Source organism: Typopeltis vanoorti, chromosome 22 (genome assembly GCF_054136105.1).
Source record: "Typopeltis vanoorti isolate ZY-2024b chromosome 22, IOZ_Tvanoo_1.0, whole genome shotgun sequence".
NCBI classification, from domain to species: Eukaryota; Metazoa; Arthropoda; class Arachnida; order Uropygi; family Thelyphonidae; genus Typopeltis; species Typopeltis vanoorti.
The window spans coordinates 33,425,826-33,445,256 of NC_143570.1; the positions used below are offsets into that span (position 1 = coordinate 33,425,826).

Below are 19,431 nucleotides of genomic sequence, written 5' to 3' on the forward strand. Positions count from 1 at the left end.
ATATTCTAATTTACTTAGCAGATTACTATGTGCTATCTTTTCAAATCAATCTTTTTTACAAGTACAGTATAAATAGTTATTGTCGTCATCCAACTCTACCATCAGTTTCTTATAGAAACTGATGCTAGAAATACTTATAGAGAGAAAGTGGCAAATATCCCCTTAACAAATTCCAGCTATTTTGTACAAAGTGTCATATTCCTATCCATCCATTCCTGAATTGTAGCTTTCACAAATTTTTCTAAAATTCACCACCACTATTGAAATAATAGATCTATAATTTGCTGTTTTCGCTTTGTCTCTACCTTGATGTAATGGAAATATCACTTCTTCCACTTTTTTGGATCTGGTCAGAGTTAATATTAAATTAAACGGCCTGTTCAAAGGTAAATCCACTTTCCTTGCACATTCTCACAACACATGCTTCGATAACCAATACGATCACGTGGAAGTATTCAAATTGTGATTTTGCAATAACCTACGCGCTCTCAGTTCATCTACTTCAAATCCCCCTTCTTGTTTTTTACCTCCCGATGATAAGCATCGTAAATTAATCAATCAGTAATTTAACTACTATTTTTTCATATTCTGATACATCCATCCTATCATCAGTAGCTAAAGATACCTTTCACATATTTATTTTTCCTTTTACACCCTACATACGGAAAACGTTTTTGGAATTCCTTTTGTCGACTTAGCAATTTCCTCTCATTATTTTATTCTGTGTTCAGTATCATGCATATGATCAAAAATCCGTACCTGTCCTCATCCCAACTCAGTCTAATATGAAACGCATTTATATGGAGTTGGTCCACACGTTGCTGCTAGAACTGCTTTCAGTTCTACTGGGAATGCTTTACTAGATTTTGATACTTCGTTGCATTAATCTGCTCACACACTGAGTTCGGGCGATTAGGTCTGGCTCGCAGTCAGCATTTCAAATCACACATGAGGTTGAGATCAGACTCAGTGCGTAGGTCAGTCAATGTTTCCAGCACGCATTTCATCCCACTCCTCCTAGCGTCTGTCAAACCCACACTAACCGTTTGGACTGCCAGGTAGTAAAGTGTGATTCATCATTACAAGCAGCGTTTCCAATCCTTCAGAGTCCAATGGCGGCAAGCATTAAACCAGTTTACTCGACACATGAAATTTGCTCTTGCTGATGTTAGGTTTGTATGGAGCTGAGCGACCATGGTAATCTATGTTTTTTGGACGAAGAGTTGTGGTACTGGAATTACTTGAAGAGACATTTCAGAAGTCAGTATTGAGTGTTTCATCCGAGGTCAGGCTTTTTTTTTTTTTTTTGCGCCAATCGCTTCAGCATTTAAGAGTCCTCTGCCCTTTCTTTTCACTCACTTTTACATTCCAGTCACCTAATATCAATAAAAAATTTGTATTATCAGTACTGTACACTAATTATTTCAACTTATTGTAAAATTCTACTACCTGATTTTAGCTTGTGAGCGCATATACTTGTATGAATGCGACCTTCACAGGATGTGCCTTTATTGAGTCAGTCTCATCATCATTATTCAGTCAGTCATTAGGTTGTAACCTAAAATGTAACATACAGTTATATTTTGGGTTAAATATTACTGTACGTAACCTGCATGTTACTGTGTGTTTATTGTTCCACACAATTCTTCTCAGTGGTTAAATTGAGCCGGGTTCCTCCGAGGCCCGGCCAAGGAACTTTTTTATGCACCGAGCCTGGACCCTGAACATATTTCTGTTTTGTGACTTTTCTTCCTTTACGGTAATTATGCCTACATTATTGTGTTATTATTCAACAATTGTTTACAGTTTTAAATGTGTATATAAAGTCAACATCAACAGTCGCCTGATTATGAGCGCAAGATGAAAGGGACGGGGAGGTTTGGCGCATCCTGTGATGCGTTATCTGGAGCAACTGACAAGCATTTTGAGACTCGTAGTGATATTATGTCTTTTCTTGTTGGCAACACTGACAGCAACAGTCAATAACCAACAATAGAACAGCAGATTAGCAGTTGTCAAAGAAAATCTTGTAATATTTTTATGTTTATGTAGGCCTACTATTTCAACTATGGATAAGTGCATTGGTACCGTCTTTAAACGAAAAATAGCTCGGATGACAGTTATAATACAAAACAAGTTTGTAATGACAGTTTGGGTGTAATTTCTGAAGAAAAGTCTGTAACGAATCTGCAGAAACAAGTTGCAAAGCGATGATATGAATACGTTGAACGAAAGGAAAGATCTGTATTTGTATTTGTATTTAATGTTTCTGGTGGTGTTGAAGAGAAGGCCTGATGGCTTTATCTTCACCAGAATAAATAAATAAAATTTTTAAAAAATGTTGCGACAATCTAGCAATAGCTTCACATTTATGATCCTTACTTTTAGGGCCGTGGAGCTTATTCGTTTAGAATTTAACCATTGGTTCTTCATGTAGCTTTTTTAATGCGAGAGTGCAGCACCATGTCCTTTCAGTCCTCTCTGTTGGCAGAGAGGACTGAAAGGACATGGTGCTGCACTGCAGCACTCTTCTTTTTGTTTCAGCATAGTCACATGATCCTGTCCATGATTTTTTTTATCATCAAATCATGTCCTTCTCATTTTCCCTCTTGATCCTCTTCCCATAATCTTTCCTTCTGAAGCTTTTAGTGTTCTCTGTCCTACTGATCCCCTCAATACATGTCCTGCCAGTCTGTGAAAACTTTGATAGACTTTATGTTGTTTCAAGTTTTGCAATTTTGAACATTACATAAATGCCAATGCGTTTCTCTTTTTTTTCCTTTTTTTATTTATTTGTGTAGGCATTATACTTTCGAAATAAAAACACAACTTACATTAACAACCTGTATTTTGTATGCTGCCCAATGCTTAAAGCAAGCTACTGGTTGAATTTTTTAACACCTTACTGTATATGAAATACTATACACTGTATAGTACACAGTAATACCTCGGCTAACGAGTGGCTTCGTTAATTTCGGCTAACGAAGAATTTTTTCACTGTTTTTCGGACTCGGCTAACGAATTTGGATTCGGCTAATGAATGTTTTAGTGAATGCGCGCGCTATCATAAAGCAGCAAACATGAACGGTTGGACCATTCCAAGAGCTTATCTTTTCCATCTGTATATGTGTGACAAAGAAATGAGCTGACCAAATCACATAGGGAAAACTCACCAACCCGACTGGGTTGTTTACGTTCGAGACAGCGAGAAGTGAGACGCCTCATACCAGTGTCAGTACGTTGCACGCTCCGTGTAGCTGTGAATGCGAGAGATAAGTGTGATAGCATTTATTCTTTACTTGGCTAAATTTCTACTATGGGGGATTAATTTATAATTTGTAAATTCTATTCTTATCTAATTAAATAAATAATATGCTATATATCATATTTCTTATATATTTTTCAGAAAAAAAGTTTCTTGACAATGGGTCCAAAAGACGTAAGCAACAAACCCAAGGGAAGGAGAAAGTTGCTCACAATTGAGCAAAAGAAAGAAATAATTTAAGCATATGAAAGAGGAGTCGGAATTGTGGATTTAGCAGTCAAGCATAGCATAGCATTATCATCAGTAGCTACAATTTTGAAGAAAAATGAAGAGATTAAGGCAGCTTCGGTTGCAGCTGGTGAAGACCTTGGCCTCTGAATCCCAAAGAAGTTCGGTGAATGAAGAAATGGAAAAGTTTCTGATGATCTGGATAAATGAGTGTCAAATGACTGGTGACAATATGACTCAAGAGATGATCTGCAGCAAAGCCAGAATGATTTATGAAAATTTGAAGAAAAATGTGGTAGGACACAGTACAACAGAGGCAGAGGAAGAATTCAAAGGAAACAGAGGATGGTTTGAGAATTTCAAGAGGTCAGGGATCCATAGTTTAATTAGACATGGAGAAGGAGCCAGTGCAAATAAAGAGGAGGCTGAGAAGTTTGTGAGAGAATTTCAGGAGTGGATCATCATTCATGGATACAAGCCAGAACAAGTGTTTAATTGTGATGAAACTGGGTTGTTGTGGAAGCAAATGTCCAAAAGAACTTTCATCACAAAAGAAGAGAAGTGTATGAAAGGGTACAAACCTATGAAAGATAGAATAACTCTTTTATTTTGTACTAATGCAAATGGTGATCTCAAAATTAAACCAATGTTGGTCTACCACTCTGAGACACCAAGAATTTTTAAGAAGGAGAATGTTTGCAAGTCCATGCTTAATGTTTATTGGAAGTCAAACACCAAGGCATGGATTACAAGAAGCATATTCACAGAGTGGATCATGGAGGTGTTTGGGACCCCATGGTGAAAAAGTACCTGAGAGAAGAAAACTTGCCTGAAAAGGCTGTGCTTCTTCTGGACAGTGCTCCAGGGCATCCACCTGACTTGGTAGAAGATTTGGAGGCAGAATTTAACTTCATCAAGATAAAATTTCTTCCTGCAAACACCACATCTATTTTGAAACCCACGGACCAACAGATCATATCAAACTTTAAGAAATTGTATACAAAACACATATTCCAAAGATGTTTTCATGCAACTTCATTTACCAGTCTGACTCTGAGGGTATTCTGGAAGGATCATTATCATATCCTTTATGCTATTCAAGTCATTGCCATGGCATGGTACGAAGTGTCAGTTAGGACACTTAATGCTGCTTGGAAAAAGTTATGGCCAGACTGCTGCAAGATAAGAAGTGATGTTTCCAGTGTTCAAGATGCTGAAGATGCTGCTGGGGAACTTGCTGCTGAAAATGCTGACATTGTAGATTAGATTATTATTATCATTATTCCTGATACCTCCAAAGAGTCCGAAGACTCATCGCAGGAGGACACCTACAACTGTCTCAACCACTACACCGAACCTCTACTACGAATCATCTCCATCAACCGCCCACCTCCACTATCAGCACATAAAATTACATGTGTTTTGAAGGGCCGATTTGTCTGTATGCGGGATGAAAAACCCGAGTTTCCAGGAGAAAAAACCCTGCTAGATAGTCTCCTTGGGCAAAGCATTACATTTGGAGGTAAATGAAGACGATGTAGAAGAATTAGTTGAAGAACACTCAAAAGATCTGACAACAGAAGATCTTGAAGAGTTGAAAAAGTAACTGAATCAGGAAAGAGACAAGGAAGATAAAGAGTGCTCATCAGAGGAGGAGGACAGCAATAAAAAGTGAAGAATGCCAACAGGCGACATTAAAAAAATGCTGCACTACTGGGAAGAGTTTCAGTCTTTGGCTACAAAGTGGCATCCCAACAAAGCTGAAATGAACAGACTTTGTGCCTTGGTTGAAACAAGTGTCCGAATCACTTTAAAAACATTCTGACAAAAAGAGAAGTTCAATGAACTTTGGACAACTTTTTGACTTCTCCTTTAGCAAAGAGGCAGAGGCTAGCTACTGAAGAAGAGGAGACTTAATTTGAATAAACTTTGAAAATTTGGAAGAAGAATACTAAAAACGTTGTGACATATTAATAAAGTGTTCTTTACACTATTATATACACTTTATTAATCAGTTTAATAAAGTGTATATAATAGTGTAAAGATCGTCAGTTTTTCATTCTACTTTTCATTCTCCTTCATCTAATTGGGTAGCTGTTCATCTCAGCCTTTGGTGAGTTTTTACCCATTTATAGTGTGCTTTTTACTATTTTATAAAATTTATCTTTAAATAGTAGGCAGCATCCAGAACAAATTAAACAGTTTTCTATAGAAACCTACGGGAAATCACGTTTTGGCTAACGAATGTGATTCCGGAACGAAATTATCTTCGTCAGCCGAGGTATCATTGTATAACTCTACATTACTAGCTATCCTTGGGCTGTATTGATGCCAACGCTCACCCAAAAATGAAAACGTAAAGTTCCATGACAAGTTTGAAGTTACCGTCACGTGTTATTCATATTAGAAAGAAGGTTCAACTTCTTATCAGTGTAGTGCGTTTCTGAGTTCAGTTATTATATCTGTAGAAAGGGGTTCATTATTAATAATTTAGTTATAGAAATGCCGAACGTTGGAGGATTACGTGGCGCTTCTTTCACAAAACTTGTAAGTGATGGCTTACTGTCACTTACTCCAAAAAAAATTATTGAGTAAATCAGGTTGTGGAATCTGCATTAACTTTTGCCGTCTAACCTTTATAATATGTTGTATTATTCGTGGATATTTGGTCCTTTAAGAACACTTTATTGCATAGAAAATTGAATCATTTTAGCGATCCGTTTGTTCATGCTGATTCAATACTAATATGTTGCATATTCTGATTGGTGAAAAATCATCGCGTTCCCCAAAGGGGCCTTTTAGGACGAATTGTTATTCATAGCTTAAGAAAATAATTGTATTTTCTAAAAGATAGCTTCAGAATAATTGACACACTTAATGAATAATTAATTGAACTCACAAATAGCTCTGATTAAAAAGCTTGCCCAAGATTGACTGCATAAATTTAGGAAGGAGGTTTGCTACTGTTCCGAAATGGCCTGCCTGCGGTATTGGTTGCGGACAACGACTATTAGTGGTTGTTTCCATCCCTTTCCCCTTTAAAAAATAAAAAGGTTGGATGGAAATGCCACACCTAATAGAAATTGTAGGGAGAGACCATTTGTGGTTACTAAATTTAAAAAAAAAAATCGTGTGTAGGCAGTACTTAATCAATATAATTCAGTTTTTCATTTACATTTATTTCTGTTATATAATAATAATGTAAATCAGCCATTTAGGATTTAAAAGTTTTAAACATTTTCACAAAGAGTTCTTTCTTATTAGGAAAAACTATTGCAGAGTGTTACTTCCTATAACATAATGTTGGAGGGCACATACATCAATCAGTGCCTATGAAGAGGATCAACTGATCTCTGAGTGATTGATTTCATCACTTCCATAGGAAATTCTCCCCAATTCTTGCCACCCTGGTTGGCCTAGTAGTTAGCATGCCCACTCTCCAACCAGCAGGTTGTGAGTTTGAATCCTGCTGCATGCATGTTTATGATTGTCTTTTCTTTTGTAGGAAACTTTTGATATTGCACAGCATGACCTTTGCTGTCCTTGTGCCATTAAAATCATCATCACCACCCCCAATTTTCAGTAAACAAGATGCTGAAGGTTTGAGAGAAGTATCACTTTTGAGGTTTTTGGACATGTTTGCAATGAACAACATCTGTTAGCTTTGTCAAGAGGAAGGATAAATGGACAGACATGACATCTGTTTGTACATTTGCAAGAAACAACTTGAGTACAGATGAACAGAATTTGATTAAACTGGATATTTAAACCAGGAGGAGAAATAGTCACAATTTAACAGCCTATAATAACATATCCACTCTCTAACTAACTGGCTATGTGTTCAAATTGTACTGGAGGCATGAATATTTGTGATCATCTTTAGGTGGGCTATGAATTTAATCACCCAGTGTGGGTCAACTATCCCACTTATTGGATGCCTGAAGCAGCTTGAAAAAGTTCCACATTTGGTTTCTAAATCAGGGTTTCCAGATTATGTAAAAACTAAATTAAAAAATAATAAAACAAAATTAATAATAAAAATAGGAAAAAACATTCTTAGCTCATTAATGGTAGTAATGTAACTGTAGGTGTACTACCTTTCGTGGATGGCGATCACAGTAAATAAACAATGAATTGCAAAAATCATCTCAATCAATTGATAATATTTTAACAAAAAGAATGAGTTCATATCACTTAAAGTGTTCATGTAAGTTTTGACTAGTTTTTGCAAAAAAATTTGACTAGACGCATTAAAATAATTTCATCAGTCTTAATTGCATTATCATTAAATGCCTGGTATGTAATTTGGGGGGGGGGGTATATTATGATGCTACATGAAAGGTTTGCATATTACCAACTTCTTGTTGACTTTTTCTCCAAATTAATCTGTTATCAATTAGGACTTCAGTTTTGTCAGATCTTGTATTTCAGTCTTTTAAGGATAGTACTTCTTACCGTATCAATCCATCTGGAACTTGGGCTTCCTCTGGGTTCTTTTCATGCAATCCCATCATCACGTACCTTCTTTGCAAATCTTTCTTCTCTCATTCTGTTTATCCCCCATGAAGATTAGCTCAGCTCACATATTCCTGAATGCTAACAGTGTCATGTTCTTTCCTAATGTCTTAATTTTTAATATGATTCTACCATTGATGCTGTCTATTCACCTTCTCTTTCTTAGAACCCGAAGCTCACAGATCTACAATTTAACATCGGTTTGAACACTTATATACAACTAGTTTAGTGTTTTGGCTAATTTCACTTTTATTCAGTATAAATTTATTCAGGTGACTTTTCCTGTCATACCAGCTTTGCTAATTCTGTTGTCTATTTCCCTATTTAATTTGCAATCTTTACCAGAGATGATGCTAAACAGCTGAAATGTTTTACTTCTATTAGTTCACAATTCAAGATGCAGATGATGTTTTCACTGTTCCTGCCTATTTTCATTGTCTTTTCATTATTGATTTTCACCTGAAATTTATTACAGCAGTTATTCAGTTCAGTTAGGGAAATCTGCAGACTTTTGTACTGGATTTATTTAGGAGTATAACGTCATATACAACATATACCTAAAGTAAAGAGCTGAGATTAACATCTCCAATTTTGATAGCAGTTTTATTGCCACTTTCCTAATGCGATTCATATAGATTATGAGTAACAGTAGAGGTAATGTGCACCCTTGTCTAATGTTAAATCAGGTGTGATGTTAAATCACGCCTGATTTAACATCAGATCACTTTCCTGTACCTCTTAATAGAATGGTATTAAGAGGTACTGCAGAACACATTTTTGAGGTATTCAGTGATCAATTTATAAGGGTGTTTCATCCTGATTAGGTGGGATCATGAGGAAAATAAGTGTGAAGGACATAGGAGGGGATGGCTTAATTGTGAGTGAGTAGGAGGTATTTGAGGAAGTAAATAACCTTGCTGTCAGTAAGGCAGTAGGATTTGATGACACATCTTAAGGAAATGTTCGAGGGAATTGGCAGTAGGATTTTCATGCCGTGTAATAAAAGTCTTACAACAGCACAGATTCCAGTGGAGTGGAAGGAGGGTAAAATTGTTCCTCCATAAAGGTATTGATAAGGCTGTAGCTTCAAATTATAGGCTGGTCTGTATATCTGGAGTTGTGGTGAAGGTACTGGAGAGAAGTAGGATACAGAAATGGGTTGATAACAGCAGTATTCTCTGTGATTATCAGCATGGGTTTGTTAAGGGGAGATCATGTTTACTAACTTATGTACTATAGCAACGTGACAAATACGTTGGAGAAGGGAGATGCATATACAGTGGTATACTTAGATTTTGCAAAAGCTTTTGATTGGCTTCCACATGACAAACTATTAAATAAATTGAAACAGATGGGTTTGGACCACAGTCTTCGGAGTTGGATCAGTGACTTTCTGTCAGATAGGTAACATAAAGTTGTATATAGGGGTGCAGTATCCCGAAAAGGAAGGTCACTAGTGCACCACAGGGATCAGTTTTGGGAGCACTGTTGTTCAATGTGTATATTAATGATATTGGGATGTGTTTAACTATTGATATGCAGCTGTTTGCAGATGATGCAAAATTGGGGAAAGCAATGCAGAGTCAAGCAGAGGTTATGTCTTTACAAGAGGACTTGAATAGATTGCATGAACGGGCAGGTAAGTGGAACTATCAGTTCAATGTTGCTAAGTGTAAGGTTTTGAGATTTGGTAAGCAACGGTGGGATGCAAAGTATACACTTGGTGGGGAAACTTTAACGGAAGTAGAGGAGATTAGAGAACTAAGAGTGATGGTAGACAAGGACCTAAAATTCAGGGGCCACATTGCAGAAGTCGTGAAGATCACATCGGATAATGGCAGAGATGCAGAGGACCCTGACATGCAGAAATAGAGAGGTTATGATTGCATTGTATAAGGTCTTGATCAGGCTCATATGGATTATTGTGCACAGATTTAGTTGCCAGGTTTTCACGGTGACGAGGATATGTTGGAAAGGGTCCAGAGAAGATTCACAAAGTAGTCAGTGGTCTTTGGAATCTGGAGTACGAGGATAGATTGAGAGAAGAATGCAAGTTGCCAAGCCTCGTGAATAGGAAGAAGAGGGGGAGGGATATGATTGAGACATATAATCTAATCAGGGGTTGTTATTGGGTTGACATGGAAGAGATTTTTCATAGAATGAGAGAGGGGAGTAGAACAAAAGCCATCGCTGGAAACTGTATAAGGAGGGTGTGAGCAGAGGAATGAGGAATAGGTTCTTTGCATGGAGAGTGGAATGCATTGCCTGAGTGTAGACGCATTGAATCGGTTTAAAGCATGGTTGGATGAGTATTCTACCTCCCACAATGAGTCTCTGACTCCATGGAGGTCAAATGTTAATAATAATGATACATTAGTGCTGTGAATGGTCTAAAGAAACCAAAAAAAAAATTATTTTTTTTTTGAATAGAAGAAGCAACTAGGGTAAGAAAAAGAATGAAAGAACCATGATTTTAAAAGAAACAGAATTTATTTAGCTTAGTCAATTTCCTTTTATTCTTCCCTCTCTCTCTCTCTTCACTCTGTGAATAGTCCCTTCCATGTTAAGAGTATAGTTAGCATGGGTGTTAGGACTAGATTTTTTGCTTGGAGAATGGGGAATGAATGGAATGGCTTACCCAAGTTAGTTGAGTGCTTTGTCTGTTAATGGTTTCAAGGAGTGATAGGTTTTATGTTGATAGTAAGGGTCTTTTATGATGAGTCTTAGGACTCCATGGAGGTGTCCATGCAATAACAGTAATAATAATAATATTTGTTAATTATTCATTATTTGTTTGTGTAATAATAGCAATGACATCTGCAGTTCCCCTTATCCAGAATATAAAGAGATATTTTTAGTTTTATTGTTTCATAGTCATGTGGCTCTGCATGTTTACAAGATTTGTTTTTAATTGCAGTTTTTAAGAAGAATTTTGACAAGGTCATATAGCTCAAGCTCTATAAATGTAAGTTGACAGTTTTCAAGTTATAGTTTACATTATTATTAATGGACTTACATGGAGTTAATAGATAAAATGTCAGGTCTTCCTCACCAACTAAATTACTGTCATATTGTAGCTTAAGCTCATTTACACTACTCATCACTCACTTGATTATTTTACTCTTATACAACTTCCAGGAATTTCCTTGTATTCTTCTCCCTCTCTTTCTCCACTCTGTGAATAGTCCTTTCCATTCTAATATGGTAAATTCTCTTCACCAACTTAAACATTTTTGCTATATCTTTCCTTTACCTGTCTGCCATGTTGTGATTTTTGTGTGTTATGATCCATCGAGTCATTTCCAACTCCTGGCGACTCCACGAACATACACTTTCCATTCCGATCTGTCCCTGACCATGTCTTTCAGAACCTCCAAGTGCACTCCAGTTGCTTCTTTAACTCCATCCACCCATCTAATTTTTGATCTTCCTCTTCTCATGCTGCAAGCATTATCATCTTCTCCAGACTGTCATTTGCTTGCATAATATGTCCGAAGTATGACAATTTTTGCTTGATGATCATAGCTTCAATTGACTATGAGAGTATTGACTTTGAAAAAGCATTTGACAAAGTTAAAAGAAGCATTTTATTTAACATATTAAAAGAAAGACAAATACCAAATAATATCCTAAAAGCTATCATAAGTATATATGAAAATAATCAAATACAAATAAGATTAAATCATATTAAATCATAAACCAAGAAGTCCGACAGGGATGTCCTCTCTCAGCAACTCTTTTTAATATTTACTTAAATGAAATAATAATAATAAAATGGAATAAAAATTTCCATCAAGGTATTAAACTTTCTCCTACTGTGAACTTAAACACTTCTTTTTGCCGACGACCAAATAATAATTACAAATTCTGAAGATAACTTGCAGAAAGCTATTTTAGATCTAAATGAGATAGCCAAAGATTATGGTATGATAATATCAACAGAAAAATCAAAAACTATGGCTTTTAAAGGACAAGATTGCAAGAACTAAGATAGTAATAGATAACAAGATCTTAGAACAGGTGAATACATTTAACTACCTAGGATGTATGATCACATATGAAAAAGATATAAATGTAAAATTTGCAAAATATTTAAAAATAACAGGTGTAATTAACTTTATATTTAAACCAAACCTAGTTCAAAAACAAACCAGACTAAAAGTATACAATACATTAGCTCTACCAGTCTTATTGTATGGAAGTGAAATCTGGACAATAAAACAAAAAGACAAACAAAGATTAATAACAGCAGAAATGAAGTTTATGAGAAAAACTGCAAGTATATTCTATTTGATTGCAAAAGAAATTATGAAAGAATTAACCAAGAATCAGTAATAGAAAAAATTAAAAAATATAAACATAAATGGATGGAACACGTTCAAAGAATGAAAATAGAAAGATTACCAAAACAAGCCTTAAAGTACATGCCATTAGGAAAAAGAAAACCAGGACGTACTTTTAAATGATTCAACAATGATTTCTAGGACCGGAACAGGCCAATTATATATTTGGATTAAATTAAGTATATAATTGCTTGGTATCTTTAATTTATAGTATAACCAAGTGGGAAAACTTCCAACAACTATCTTTAATCCAATATTTTATTGGATTAGAGATAGTTGTTTGAAGTATATTTTATAATAAGGTGTGACACCTTTTAGCAACTTGTGTACGAAAATATGAATTCTGTATTACTTCAACCTGAGTATCACTTCTGGATCTGGCTCCCACTGAAGATATCTAATAAAGGTTGAAACCGGTGTGTGTGTGTGTAGTGACCCATCCCATAATGCATGGCATTATACACACCTGTAAGGATATGTTCTTTGCATTATTGGACAGTGATATAAGGCAAGTGATGTGAAGTCATTAGCTTCTATACACAAGTTGCCCTGATTATATTTCAGGTGCAAACTTTGTTTGCTTACACTTGCATAAAGGATTACATCAAATATATAATTTCTTGGTATCTTTAATTTATAGTATAACCAAGTGAAAAACTTCCTACGACATGCTTGAGAAGAATGAAAACTTCTTTAATTTTGTGCTCCTGCAGCATCTTAGAAAAGTTATTCTATTTATACATTTAGCTATTTTCAGTAGCTCTTTTCTGAATACAGATGTTAACTTGGAAATAGACTTTCTGTAAAGCATCTGTGTTTGGAAAAGAACTACTGAGCTAAATGTGTAAATACAATAACTTTTCTAAAATGCTGCAGGAGATCACGGTTAATTCCAACTTGTTGCAAAATTCAAGAACTTTTTTGTTCTTCTCAAGCATGTTACATTTACAGGTGTGCAAGTTTTTTGTTACTAATTAATCAGATCTGTGAAGCAAAGAGACAGCTATTTTTTATCAGTTGTAATATTGATTGTATTATGACTGAATTATCTAATATTTTATTGGTTGAAGAATTTAAGACTGTCTATAAGATTTCATCTGACTCAACAGAAAGAGTTTTCATAACAGTTAAAACGGCATCATATGCAGAAATTTCAGTCTTCAAGATCATACTACTTATAGGAGCATTGATAAAGACTTAACTCACTCACAAATCAATAAATTCAACTTTCTGTTAGATGAAGTTCATTCCTGGAATGAAGAAACCATAAAAAGGCTAAAGGTTTATCAGACTTTATGACTAAATTACATAAAGAAATGTTCCATTAAGAACTATAGTGAACTGCATAGGATGTCTGAATTCTCGAGATACCTATCTAATTTTCTTCTCTATATTTACAGGTAACTCTGCTAGGAGAAATTTCATTAAAAAAATTCAGTAGATTTCAAGAATAAAATTTCAGAGTTATTTTTAAACTGCACAGATCTTCTAGTAAGTTTTGATGTAGTCTCACTGTCTACCTCCATCTGATACAATTGAATTACTTCATAATGATTTTCATCCTGATATTGTAAATTTATTTGACTTGGTTTAATTCTGGATACTTGAGTTGTCAGAACAAATTATACAAGCAGATAGAAGAAACAGCTGTGAGGTCTTCTGTCTCCCCCCTACTCTAGCTGATTACTTTATAGAACATTTTGAACAACATATTCTCAATGTTTTTCACCTAAACCATCAATTTATACAGATATGTTGATGATCTCTTTGTTGTATGGAACTCTTCTTTGTCCAGTCTTTATGAATTTGTTGAGAAAATTAATTCAGTAAACCTGAGACTCAAATTTATAGTAGAAGTACTAACTATCTTCTTTTTCTGGACATATAGAAAACCAGTTCATACTGGCAAATACATTGATTCTAACTGACATCATCATCCTTGTCAGAAATATGTACAACCAATTCTCTTCTGAACAAAGAATACTCTATTATCAGAGCTATCTTTAATTTTAATGGTTATAATCCAAAAAACTATTGATAAAATAATAATTATGGCCTTCATTTTAACCTTCCTCAAAAAGAAGTTTCCAGAATTTGCCTTCCATATGTTAAAGGACTTTCAGAAAGAACAGCAAGCTTTTTTGCCAGATTGACCTACAGGTCTTTTTCTGTCCAGTTCATAAACTAATTACCTTCCTTATCTCTCCAAAAGACAAATATTCTCCTCTTTCTTATCTTGGAGTTTACAGAATCCTCTGTCCATTCTGTACAAATTCATCGTGAAGACATCAAAAATATTTCACTTAAAGAGTCCAATAAATCTGGTTTAGCAAGCTACACTTTATCTGCAAAACACAGAAGTCAGTGGAATAATATCAAAATGGAGACACAAAAGCTATTTTCTTCTGGAAAGACTATACAAAAGAAGCTGTGAAACACACATTCACCACCATCCCAACCAGAACAAAAATGATTGCCTTTAACTTTCTCAATTTTGGAAACTAATCCTAACTCTCGCCATGCAGTGGTTCATAAATTATAATTAATTAATTTAAATTTAAAAATATTATATTGATCATTTTATTTTAATTTAATGCAGATGTAGTTATTCTCTGCAGTTGATAGCGCATATAATATCATGCACTTTCAATTTAATTATTATTCTTTCTTTTTTGTAATTATCTTCCTGTATTGAAAATGGCTAACAAAACTTACTACATCTATAGAGAATTTTATAGCTTTGTGCCAAGTGAAAGAAAGAAAGACTGTGTCAGAATAACCTTAGTGAATTCAGATGCCAGAGTTTAGATACAGTAAAAATATCAGAGTTAAGTGTTCAGTTTAGAAAGGTATATTTTCTATTCAGACCCATTAGTTATATGGATGCTGAGCAGGAACTGAATAAAAGAGTAGTAGTGGATGAGTTAAAAGTATTGAAGCTATTGCAAGAGCTGAATTTATTATTTAGTGTATGGTAAAAATAGAAGAAATTGATGGTACACTAAACTGTCTATATACAAGACAGTGTTCAAACCAATTGTAACTTATAGATTTCAGAGCTGGGTTAGAAATAAAACTCTTAGTCCTTGACTTCATTATATATAACATATAGCCTCTCTCGCTCAGATATCACCTTCTCGTGGTGGAGCCTATTATCACAAACGAGGCTCTGGTGACCAAGAGTTTTATTTTGGACACAAAATAAAACTCTTGGTCACCAGAGCCTCGTTTGTGATAATCTACAGGAGAGAAAATGCTTGTGTATAAAATGCATGTCTGGATGCTGAGGTAGTAGCTCTACCACCAGAATAGGAGCTCCGTGGGCTAACAACCTGCACAACTCCGAAAATTTAAATATTGTTTACAAGTTGGATAAATGTAGAAATTGGACAGACTCCTTGGTATCGATAGAGCATGGACATTTGGGAGACATGAATTGGCCAATGGAATGTTAAAACACTTTATAAAACAGTAAAACTAGCACAACTAAGAAAGGAAATGGAAAAATATAAAATTGAATTATTAGGTGTTAGTGAAGTAAAATGGAATTGTACTGAATAGAATAAATTTTTCCAGTGGGAATGTGTTTCTTTACTGAGGGATGCCTAATATAACTGATATACATCAAGAGGGAATTGGAATCCTCATGAGCAAAAGATTTAGTCAAGTAGTGATTGGGTGGGAACCAATTTCAGAACAAATAATAACAGTAAATCTTACAACTAAATTTGGAAAACTAAGAGTTGTTCAGTGATATGCCCAGCTGAGAATGCAGCCTTTGAGTTTTACAGTCTAATGGTCTACAGTCTACAGTATTTGTGTTTTTATTTCTAATGGTGACTTAGTGCTAAAGTTGGTACTTTAGCATTGAAGGGGGCTGGAGAATGTAATGGGCAAGCGTAGTTTGGGAGAGAGAAATGTAAATAGTGACCTGTTGGTGGAACTGTATGGCATATATAACTTAGTAATATGTGGCACAATCTTCCAGCATAAGAGAATACTTAAAGTGACCTGGATGTTACCAGATGGCAAAACACAAAATCAAATAGATCATATTGCCATTAATGTTCATCATGTTCCTGATGGAATCTGGGAAAGAATAAGAGCATGATATTATTTCTGGTTTGGTCATCAAGGTAGTCATTGTATCCAAAAGTGGATAGGCAAAACTACAATCCTGTGTAGAGGACAGCAGGGTTTTTTAAAGTTTTTATTTTATTTTATTATTTTTTAAAATGTATTCTGTCTACTTTCAATAATAGAGCAACAACTGAGTTGGATTAGGAAATTTGACAGGATTCCACATGAGAGATGCAAAATAAACTTGTGACATAGATAGGAGGGTGATTAACTGCCAGGTATAAGAAAATGATACATGGAGATGTTAGGTCTAAGAGAAGGAAAGTAACTAATGATGTACCATAGGATTCTGTACCTTGAGCCATTGTTCATATGTTAATGATATCCAGTTATTTGCTGATGTTGAGTTGGAGAGTGATGAGGAACAAAGCTGATACAGGAATGGTCATGTGGGTGAATGACAATGAATGCTAGCTTAGTGTTATAAGAATATGCATTTCATACCAAAGAAATTGCAGGCAGAGTGTTATGTTAATGGGAATTTGCTGTGAGCAGTCAACAAAGTTAGACTTGGAGAGTTAGTGAGCAGTCAGAGAATTAAAGTTTAAGGATTATATTGCTGAGGTGTTTAAGGTATCACATCAGATGACTGTAATGTTAAAGAGAAGACTAACTTGTAAAAAAAATGAAGATTATTCTGAGACTTTATAAGGTTTTGATACAACCACATCTGGACTGCTTTGTACAGATGTCACCCCAAGTTCCAAGAAGATGGGGAAGACTGGTGAAAATATTCAGTGGTAAGTAACCAAGATCATAACATATCTATGAAATTATGTGTATGAGAACAAATTGAGGGAATGTGGTCTTTCAGATTTGGAGAATAGACATAGGAGAGAAGATATGATGGAAAAAACATCATCAGCACGTTCATTGCCAATCACGCGATATCGCGTGATGCGAGTTCTCGCCGGTCGGCCGATCACACGTTATCACGTGGACGTCGCTATCAAGTTTCTAAGCGGAATAGTATAGTAAATAAAAAAATAAAAAAAATTTGGCCACCACACGAAATTCCAATTTTCAGCTTGGCAATGAACGTGTTAAGAGGATCATGTAGTATATATATATATATAAATATGATTTTGTAGCTTATGGTACTTGGGGATAGAACTCAGGATTATATTTGGAAGCTGACTGGATGTGGTTAGGAAGCAGGTGCAGTGAGTACTCTTCTCATGTATGTGGATGGGATGGACAACTTGTAGATGTTATGAGAGAGTTTTCTTTTAATATGGTCAAAGAGAGGTATGATAAGTATATAAGCATAAGTATCTCAAATTAGCCCTCTGTTGATAAGTCCTTGTGTCTCATCGAGATAGGATCATAAATAATATTAAATTCATTTGGTTTCTAATTTGCTTTAAAACACATTTTATTGCTTTTCAAATTCTTTTACGATTCTTCATCACTTCATGATACACATGTATGGGATAACAGATATATAGGTGATATGATATTCCAGTACAATTACATTTTATTCTTATCAATTTTTTATTATTATTATTTTTAAATTTTTGTGTTATTTGTAGTGTGTGTGTGTGCTGTTGTCAGATCTATCATCTAAAGCACTGCTAATCGCAATGGTTTTAGATCTTCATCTTCTTCTTCCAGGTCTTTTATTTGCTATATTAGCATCACTGCTTTCTAACACTTGCTGACATCCTGTTTAAGTGACCTTAATACCTTAGATAGCACATTTTTTTTTTAATGTAATGCTAATAATTTTGATTTCCTTTATAATATGATTCTGTCACAGATGCCATTTGTGACATCTAATCTGTTCTGCTAATCTTTCATCTCCCATTCTAAGTGCTATATATATATATATTTTATATTCGTTCAACTAAACATTCCTGAATATTAATGCAATCTCTTTTTTGAGAGTAGTTTCTATAGCAAATGCTCAAAGGTGCCATTCAACCCTCATTGGTAAAATGTTATGCTAAAGGAAACTTAATATAGCAAACTGTCTCCTATAACAAACTATTTCTGGTTTCCGTGAGAGATAATTGTATTTTCATTTTTATTCTGGTTGTGCAATTGATGTCACCTGTTCACTCCTTCAATTTTTCTTGTATCTGCTGTCTTCTCTTCAGCTAAGTTGTTTTCCATTTATATACCATTGAATGACACATGGAGAATAACTGGAAAGAATTTTGAAATAGGCATTAATCATAGGATGCAGTATGTGTGACCTATCTGTTTGCAACATTGGTAAATGATTAAATCACTCAGAATCAACTGTATATAATATTACAACTATGTATAGGAGTAATAAATTTTATTTAGTTTTCTCTTACATTTGTGAATGTTGTCTTCTCTCTAGGCAGCTCAGACCAAATGTAGTGCAGATTTTTTCCCCCATGGAGCAACACAAACACTCTCATCCACATATTGTGTGGCATTACCAGAAAGCCAAGTGGGATGATCGTCACAACTCCTACTCCTCATTTCCTTTGTCAGATTATTGTGTCTGGTCACCCAAACCAATCCTATGTGCAAAAAGAATTACCGAAATAATACTCATTGCATGGAAACATTTATTCCCTGCTCCACCCTAAATTCTTGTCTTCTATTTAAGCCCCGGTTCTCCCTTTTGCCAAGGCTGTACAAAAGAGGAGTCAGGCATACCACAATTGGTTTGCATCCAAAACTCCATCTTTCTATACGGCCTACACCAAAGCCTGGAATAGATGCTAGAAAATTATCGCCATTGTTGATTTTGAGAACCACATTGAAAACTGATTTTGAGAAAGCTAAAAAAATTTCTCCCACTTCATACAGGATCCTGACCAAATGGCAGCCATGCCTTCTGGGCTCTAGTCAAAGCTGTCAGTCATAACTTCTGCCCAACATCACTCTCACCACAATTACACCTAGATAGTACTATTGCATCATCACCCACAGAAAAAGCTAACCTCCTGGCTTGCTATTTCG

The 19,431-nt window shown here is 35.1% G+C and overlaps 1 protein-coding gene across 3 annotated transcripts in view; it reads left to right on the forward strand.

The window, feature by feature from the left end:
* Positions 1-5,876: 5,876 nt before the first annotated feature.
* Acat1 (Acetyl-CoA acetyltransferase 1) overlaps positions 5,877-19,431 on the forward strand; it is a 159,551-nt gene continuing 145,996 nt past the window's right edge. Inside the window, exons 1-2 of one of the 3 annotated variants that reach the window (XM_090411742.1) lie at positions 5,877-6,040; positions 10,926-10,973. In XM_090411742.1, the coding sequence (XP_090267868.1) occupies positions 5,996-6,040; positions 10,926-10,973 (93 nt within the window). In that variant the 5' untranslated portion in view covers positions 5,877-5,995. The remainder of the gene's footprint in view (positions 6,041-10,925; positions 10,974-19,431) is intronic. The other 2 variants (XM_090411740.1, XM_090411741.1) reach the window with 2 other exon arrangements.